General features: G+C 42.4%; 1 protein-coding gene across 1 annotated transcript; it reads left to right on the top strand.

The window, feature by feature from the left end:
• Window positions 1-829: 829 nt before the first annotated feature.
• On the top strand, window positions 830-5,563 carry LOC122564575 (testis-specific serine/threonine-protein kinase 3-like). Its single transcript, XM_043719674.1, has 2 exons — window positions 830-1,922; window positions 4,647-5,563. The coding sequence occupies exons 1-2, from the start codon at window positions 1,778-1,780 to the stop codon at window positions 5,312-5,314; spliced, it is 813 nt and encodes a 270-aa protein (XP_043575609.1). The 5' UTR covers window positions 830-1,777; the 3' UTR covers window positions 5,315-5,563.
• The last annotated feature ends 3,785 nt before the right edge of the window (window positions 5,564-9,348 follow it).

Raw genomic sequence — 9,348 nt, 5'->3', positions numbered from 1 at the left:
TGGGTGGCTGGGTGTGGACCCCCCCTCCCCAAGCAGCACATGAATGTGCTGCTCCCTCCAGTGGGTCTGTTCTGCTGGTGGGACAAGGCTTACCCAGAGATAGTGGTGGTAGTGTCAAGGACATTGGGTGTAGGCAATAATTCTGAGTGTGACTGTTGCTTGGTTGGTCTGTAGAACAACTCTCCCAATTCTTTATAGATGTCCCCGTATGTGACTGAGTAGAATGTTTGGCCAGGCAGGGTTTGTTTAAATACAATATTAAATGGTGGATCTGTTTTATTCTTATTGAATGTTTACTAGTTTAATACAGCTGCGTGATTTGCTAAGTCAGTTCAGAAACAAAGACTGTTCTTCTCACCTGGAGTCATGCGTAGCTCAGACTCTGTAGTGCAGATTTCCTACCCTCAAAGACACTGGTGAAATAGGTGGGTTTTATATCAATTCAATAGTTTTCTGGCGATCATTATTGAGACTAGCTTTACATATTTCTCAACACCAGGTTATAGTCCAACAGGTTTATTTGGAAGCACTAGCTTTCAGAGCGCGGCTCCTTCATCAGGTGATCAGATACAACCATCTGATGAAGGAGCATCTCTCCGAAAGCTAGTGCTTCCAAATAAACCTGTTGGACTATAACCTGGTGTTGTGTGATTTTTAACCTTATACACCCCAGTCCAGCACCGGCATCTCCAAATCATTTATATATTTCAAATTTATTCAGTTAACTGAATGAAAACTATCCCCGAGTCAGTAATGTAGTAACCATCATCGTCCTTGTCACACGTGTGTTGCAATAGTGTAGACATATTTAATTAAAATTTCCAAAACATAAACTATTGAGTCTTTTGTCGCTACAAATGTCCTTGGTAATTTCGCGATCCCGGTAGCCATCTCAATCATACAATGAACACAGCCCATCTGAGTTTGGTGTTCTCCTCGCTGCTGCTGTTTGTAAAATGACCCTGTTCCACGCAGATATCAAAGGGGTACCAGCTTCGAGAAAGAAGCAGGGTAGCAAACACATGTTAGCAGTCTACATCTCAAATCAAATGGCACGGATTTTTCACAAATGGAGAATAATGTTTGTAAATCTTTATCAGGCAACAGTCAAAAGGAACAAGTTCTGACCCTTATGTCAGTTTTTAGAATCGAGGTCAAATTGGAACAGGAAATGAAGACATCATGGTGTAGGGATGAGGTTGGAGAGACTGCAGGGGCTGGTGGACAGACCCCCAATCTCTCAGGCCGCCTTTGCCGAGGTTTTCAATTGGGGTCTTCAAGTAGAACCGCGTCATTTTCCTGATTCCCTGGCGGAATGGTGAGCCGTGGATTGACAGAAGTGTCCCGAGTTTGTGAGGCGCTGTGGTTTGAGGGAGTTGGTGAAGGAAGCGGAGAGAAAGGTCCAGAGCTGAAACCTCAGGCGGAGCTTCCAATCTCGGTGCGAGCCCGATGGTCCAATCTGAAGCAGCTAGCAGTTCAGACAAGTCAAGGATTGAGGTGTAAGGACTTTTAAAACCCTGAATATCAGCGAGACATCCTGAGCAGACAGCACAAAGTCTCCTTAGTAACAGGTAAATTATGGCATCATAATGAAGTCACATTTATATCCGCTGGCCTGATTTTGCCTGGGCGGTCACACCCGGGATTGCTTTTTTTTATATAATGTCCGATTTTAGAAATAAGCTGGGAAGCCGAGAAACATTGGGTAGGTTGCGTGGAACTGGCTAAATTGAGGAATGTGATCGTTGAAACTCGTTAAGAAAGTGGATGAGAAGCGATGGAAAAACTGCTCCTGTCTAAAGGATATCAACTTGGGAACACGATCGGGGAGGGGACTTATTCCAAAGTGAAGGAAGCTTACTGCAGAGATCAGCAGAGGAAAGTGGCCATCAAAATCATCAACCGACAGACAGTACCAAAGGGTAAGGCATACGGCGGATAAGCAATTTCTTAAAAACCCGTCCCAATTCACTAGCTACAGAATTCACGTCCACCTGATGACGTGCAGCTATCACTGAAGCACCTATACCTGTACCAATAACTCGCGTTCTGCTGCCCGGCTCAATATTCAGTTGCTGCGACAATTATTTGACTTTTGAAACGATTAACACAGCGAGTAACTCCCCGAAATGATGATGGGAACTTTACCCAGAGTAGAGACGCTGCTGGGACCATGGCGAACATCTCGCACGAGCTGACAGTTAAAACAAATTCCCACATTTGACTTGGAGTCCATGCATTTGCCAAAAATACAAGACTAATTCTAACTAATACCCTCGCCTATTTATAAAACCTTCGCAAAATAAGATGAAGGGAATTTTTTCAGCTTCCATTCACTTTTTAAAAGGACTTCAATTTGCAACTTATTTTTAATCCCAGGAGCAGTAAATCATTGTACTCAAGTGATCCACTCCTGAAGTTGTACAGATTCACTTTCCTGTTTTTAAAATTGCTGTTACCGTTGCTGCTAATATTTTATTGAGTTTGATTGGTGAGCAAATCAAAACCGAAAGAACTGCGGATACTGTAAATCAAACAAAAATAGAGGTTGCTGGAAACGCTCAGCAGGTCTAGCAGCATCTGTGCAGAGAAATCGGGTCGAGTTACCCTTCCTGAAAAGCAAATCTCCACTTTTTCCACGACCCGATATGTCAGGGGAATCCAGTAGGAGTTTTAGATTTAGTGAGAATTAAGATTTATTGTCCCAGCATGTAAATACCTGCCAACGGTATTTGTTGAGATTAGATTCCCTACAGTGTGGAAACAGGTCCTTCGGCCCAACAAGTCCACAGACCCTCCGAAGAGTAACCCAACCAGACCCATTTCCCTCTGACTGAGGCACCTAACACTATGGATAATTTAGCAAGGCCAATTCACCCCAACCTGCACATCTTTGGACTGTGGGAGGAATGTGCAAACGCCACACTGACAGCCAAAGCTGGAATCGAACCTGGGATCCTGGTGTTGTGAGCCACTGTGCCGCCCCCTGTAATCGGGATGTCACATTATATAAATCTTTAATGACGAGCATCTAAAGATAACGGATTTAAAAAGTAAACAGCCAAACCGATAAGTCTAATAAAGTTGTCACAGTCCCACAGGTAGACAAGCAGGTGGCTGGAAGAGTCCTGAACAAAGCTTACACGCGAAATGACTTCTCCACCTCCTGCTGCTGCCTGGCTTGCTGTGTTCTCCCAGCCTCCTGCTTGGATACCCTGGATTCCGGCATCTGCAGTTTGTCCCTAAGAGTAGTAGAGGATCATGGGGCTGCTCCCTGATTAGAGAGAAAGACAACTGAGAGTGGTTTAACCTGAGGGTCACCACGCCTCAGGCGAGGGAAGAAATTGAGAAGGAGAGTTCCTCACGTCTAATACAAAAACAGATCCGTCAGCAGCTGTGGGGGAAAGAAACAATATTTCGGATCTAAACCCTCTCAAAGTGGAATTAAATTTGAAAAAAGTATGAAATAGAGCAGGGAGTGGATTGAGCTACAGGTACTGAGAAAAATTCGATGGTTCAAAACGCGAATAAGAGACTAGAGGGGGAAAGGGTAATAAAGTAAATCCTGAAAGATTTAAGAATGTGTGAACAGCAGAGACAGAACGAGAACCCTGCAACCCAATAGGAAATAAAACAGTAAACAATCTAGAAATCAGTATGAACAGGGTTAACATATTACCTTTCCGGCTCCCAACAAAATTGCAAAAACAAAATGCACAGACAAGGATAGTACATCGTTTATTGATTATTGAGATGTACTGACAGATGCTTTGTTGAGATACACAGCTACTGCATAAACAACAATGCTACAGCTGACTGGCTCCTGATTGGTTAGAATTTGAAGACAAATCAGACATTTGTTTTTTTAACGTGCAATTTGAGTTAGTTATTCAATAACTTGAGCACTTAGAGTCATAGTCATAGAGATGTACAGCACGGAAACAGACCCTTCGGCACAACCCGTCCATGCCGACCAGATATCCCGACCCAATCTAGTCCCACCTGCCAGCACCCAGCCCATATCCCTCCAAACCCTTCCTATTCATATACCCAGCCAACGTGCACAGTTCTGGTATCCATATCCTTCAGTTAGACCACACTTGGAGCACTGTGCACAGTTCTGGTCTCTGTATCCCTCAATTGGACCACACTTGGAGCACCGTGTACAGTTCGGAGCACCGTGTACATTTCTGGTCTCCATATCCCTCTGTTAGACCACACTTGGAGCACCGCGTACAGTTCTGGTCTCTATATCCCTCTATAGACCACATATTTTCCAATCACAAAGATGTTATTACACACCTCTGGAGCAGGTGAGCCTTGAACCTGGCCTCGTAGCTCGGAGATAGAGACATTACCATTTTGTCACAAAAGCACCTCAACATCTGGTTTGTTGATATATGCGGACAGTGTGTTTTAAGAGTACACTTGCAGTTGTGTGGAAGGATTTTTTTTATTCATTGCTGGGATGCGGGCATTGCCATCAAAGCCAGCACTAACTGCCAGTAGCGAATGCTGCTGAAGCCCCCGCTCACAGTGCAGACCGTCCTCTACTCAATAACAAAAGGTCATGTAGCAAAATGTTAATTGCGTGCATCAAAGAACAGGCTTCAAACCATAAAAAATATTGCATTTTCCGTTTCTAGATTTCATCCACAAATTTCTCCCACGAGAGCTGCAAATAGTACAGAACTTGGATCACAAAAATATCATAAAGGTTCACGAAATCTGGGAGAGTGACGATGGCAAGATCTGTATAATCATGGAACTTGCGGAAGGTGGGGATGTTCTAGAACACATCAAAAAGGAAGGGCCGTTACCAGAAGAACTGGCAAAAACCTTATTCCGTCAACTTGTAGCAGCAATTCGATATTGTCACGACTGTGGTATTGCTCATCGAGATCTGAAGTGTGAGAACACACTTCTGGATAAAAGCTTCAATGTGAAATTGGCAGACTTCGGCTTCGCTAAGAATTTCCGGACCGGGACAGCTGAGTTAAGCAAAACATTCTGTGGCAGCACAGCTTACGCTGCACCCGAGGTTCTCCAGGGAGTTCCACATGAGAGCATCAAGAGTGACATCTGGAGTATGGGCATTGTGTTATACATCATGCTGTGCGGGCACCTGCCTTTCGATGACTCCAACATTCCCAAGATGTTGTGGCTGCAGCAGAACGGGGTGGCATTCCCACAGCACCTGGAGCTGAGCCGAGAATGTAGAGACCTTGTTGGAAGATTGTTGGAACCCGATTGCAGTCTGAGACCTCCAATCCAGGAGGTCTGCTTCCATCCGTGGTTATCAGACAGCCAATAAACATGAGAATCAAAACTGGTCGTTTCACCTTTATAAAAAAAGTGACAATGCAGTACGCAGGGTACGAATGGACACTGGCTGCTGGCGTGGAGCCCAATTTCCAGAGTGTCTAAAATTATTGGAAAAACACGGCCTTACATATGTCACTAGATGGCAGCACAGGCCCTGGGCAATACTGGCCATTATTGTCAAGATAAAACAGTGTAACAACATTGCAATTGGCTTCAGTGAATATTGTCTCATATATGACTTGTCATTATGGGTTATCACCGACTGGTGGGTATGAACATTCACAATCTATTACACATTACTAGAAGTTACAATGTGTATAAGCTGTGTGTAAGGCCCGAAGCAGGGCTTTGGATGGATATGCACAGGTGACGGTTGGAAGGCGATCCAGGTTCCACACCGAGGGATAGCTCGAGCACAAGACACGTACGTTTTTAAAGTTCGTAACAATCCTCCAGTTTAAACAAGTAATGAGGGAACATCAAGAAATAGAAACGTTATTAATTCCTTTTGGCTTTAAAGAGCGTTAAAAAGTTTTGGTCAATTCTCTTTTGATCATGCAATAACTTTTCTGTTAAAAGACGTGTTTGGTTTGAGCAGCAAACATCAGACTCTGCTCGAGAGAACCTTATAAAATTTTGTTTTTATTCAGGGTGGGCAAGTACTGAGCCCTTAATGAAAGTCGTCAAAATAGTCCACGTGTTGTTTTCAAAACGCTCTGGTGGGTTGAAAGGTTCAAGTTGATATGTCCCAATAAACAAGATGCCCAAACAGACACAGCTTGACCCGAAGTGTCTTTCATTTCTGGCTGAAGCCCTCCCACACACATACATAAAGCCAGTCAGGCGTCCAGCAGAAAACTCTGACTTGTAACAATATGCTCTGTGCATAGATACCACTGCACAGCCAGGCCACAGCGGGCCACCTATAGAAAGGAGAACGAGGATCTGTTCAATGGGGAAATATTATCACCTGACTTCATTCATAACAAGAATAAGATTAATGGGTTGTGATGGTAAGATTACAAGTTTTATACATTTTTTCCTAATCTAGAGGGATTTATGGATGTAGTTTTGCTCGCTGAGTTGGAAGGTTCGTTTTCAGATGTTCGTTTTCGTCACCATACTAGGTAACAGCTTCAGTGAGTCTCCGAATGAAATAGGGATTTTTCAAACCAAAACAGAAATTGCTCGATGGATCAGCAGTAGCAGCATCTATGGAAAGAAAGCAGTTAACCCTTTGGGTCCAGTGACCTTTCATCAGAATTGAGGAAGTTCTGAACAACTCTAATTTCTTTCCACGGATGCTACCAGACTTGCTGAGTTTTTGCAGCTAGCTTCCGGTCAGGCGTGATTCAATGTCAGTGAATGTGCAATGCTAAATCTTGGTTTGGCCCATTAAAAATCAGCAGCAACTCACGTGAATAAGATTGATTTTAAAGACTATAAGATGGTCATTCAGGCAGTCTTAATAGACCATTCAGCCCATCGTATCTGTTCCACTATTCAATTAGATCATGCCTGATCCAATCACTCAACCCCACTTTCCTGCCTTTTCCCCCATAAATCTCAGTATAAATAACCAGGAAGTGGAACTGAAAGCTCAGAGACCAACCTCCACAGCCCTCTGTACTAAGTAATTCCACAGCTTCACAAGCCTCAAAAGAAATTCCTCATCTGTCAGAAATGGGAATCCTCTTGTTCTGAGATTATGCCTTCTGGTCCTAGATTGAGGAGAAATAACATTTCCGCATCTAACTTGTCATCAAGTCCCATAAGGATCTTGTGTATTTTAATAAGGACACCTCTTATTCTTCTAAACTCCAAAGAATACAAGCTAGCATACTCAATGTCTCCTCCTAAGACAGTAACTCCTAGCATCAGTGTCATGAACCTTCTCTGTATTGTCTCCTATATTTTCTTAATAACAACGGTTCACAGTACTCTAGCTGTGGTCTGACTAGTGCTTGATATAGACTCCTTTCCTCTAACACCCAATTAGGTCCAGCAGGCCCGAGCAAACCAGTCAACAATGTTTGTTAAATAGTTTACGTAGCCCCATCTATCAGAAACACAAAACCTCTTGGCACTTTAGGGGGAAAAACACTCAAACTTCAGAAGATCACAGCTGCTTCGCCTCATCACATTCATTACTTACTCCCCTTATAACAAGGAAGTCCTAGGTACTTGACAAACCCATAATGATTGTGAAAATAAATATTGAGACATTCAACTTCTGCTTTAATATAGAGTTAACGCCTGGTTCTCCTGTCTCTTCCTTTTTCAAATAACCAAAGTAGTGAATACAACTCTTTTTAAATTGGTAATTTTGTCCTGGATACCTTCTTCCAATTATTAGGAATACATCATTTCTAAGCAATTGAAGATTTGGCACCACTCAAGAACCTTAACAGTCATCACAAGACATGATCACCTTTCTCGCTTCACATTATTGATACCAAGATGCTGATGATTTTTTTGGTCTTTGGAATGCTGATGATATTGTGCACTCTAATTGCTACATCCCCAAAATTTTGAAATGAAATATCAATTGCACAGAATCCCACTCCAATTAGGGAAGATCTTTGAGGATTGACAAGAATGGTGAATTACTTGATGTTTTAACTGATGTATAAATTTTACAAGTATTTTATAAAATGGAAGAGATACTATCAGAAAGGTTACACTGGGTGACTGAACTTCAAAATCCTGTAGTTGGCTGGAAAGTGTTTTGGTCTTTGAGAGATCTTTGATCTCCCCTTGAATAGATATATGACAGTGTTTAAGGTAACTGCTTAAAAATATGGGGTCACCCACTTAAGACTGAGCGGTGAAGAATTTCTTTTCTCACAGAGAATCATAAGTCTTCTTCAAAAATGCATTAGAAGCGGAGTATTTGAATATTTCCAAGCAGCCTGGCTAGCTCAGTTACCTGGATGGCTGGTCTGGAATACAAAGTGACACCAACAGCACAGGTTCAGTTCCCATACTGAGTGATGTTATCAAGGAGGTCCCAGGTTCTCAACCTTTCCTTTCACCTGAGGTGTGGTGACTCAGGTTAAACTACCACATGTGGTCTCTCTCTAAAGAAAGCAACAGTCCTCTGGACTATGTCAACTAAGTTTGATAAAAAATGCCCCTTTTTGAAAAACAAAAATTGAAAAAAATATGCAAATTGTTTGCTTTATAAGTTAACCTCCTGCTGAAATACAGAATTGCAGATATAAAGTGATGCGGTATAGGAAGATAAGTTGCATCTTGCAGATATTCTAAGAAAATCTAACCCAGCCAGCTAATCCTACATCTCCTGAATAAAAAAATCCACTGAATCCCAAAATACATTTTTAGTTTGAGAATATTTTGAGTCTGATAAAAAAAAAATTCAGCAAGAATTGTAATGTGAATAATGCAAAATGAATACATCATTCAACTTTTTCAGTCCTAAAAATCTTGTTTTTGCATAAACACGGCATATCAGTTGATTGCTGTTTTCAGGCAATGACATGCTAATGTTGCACGAGTTGTCAGTCTCTATTTTGCACACTCACAAATGGATATTTTACTTATTGGTACCTAATAACTGTCAGGCAATACAGGCTATGACGTGAAGGATGTTTAAGACATGCCCACTCTTTGTATTAGGCACTGAAGACATTTCAAATTGGTGACCACTTCATCTTGATATTCCGATACAAAGTTTGTGAGAAGATTTGTAGCTCGAGTGCTCGTTGTTGTGGTTCTGTTCGCCGAGCTGGGAATTTGTGTTGCAGACATTTCGTCCCCTGTCTAGGTGACATCCTCAGTGCTTGGGAGCCTCCTGTGAAGCGCTTCTGTGATCTTTCCTCCGGCATTTGTAGTGGTTTGAATCTCCGCTTCCAGATCGATGTGCTTATCAATTGAATCTGTGGATCCACAGATTCAATTGATAAGCACATCGATCTGGAAGCGGTATATTCAACCACTACAAATGCCGGAGGAAAGATCACAGAAGCGCTTCACAGGAGGCTCCCAAGCACTGAGGATGTC

This window comes from Chiloscyllium plagiosum, chromosome 29 (genome assembly GCF_004010195.1).
Source record: "Chiloscyllium plagiosum isolate BGI_BamShark_2017 chromosome 29, ASM401019v2, whole genome shotgun sequence".
Lineage (NCBI taxonomy): Eukaryota > Metazoa > Chordata > Chondrichthyes > Orectolobiformes > Hemiscylliidae > Chiloscyllium > Chiloscyllium plagiosum.
The sequence above is the reverse complement of the archived record's forward strand: the minus strand, read 5'-3'. Positions and strand labels throughout refer to the sequence as shown.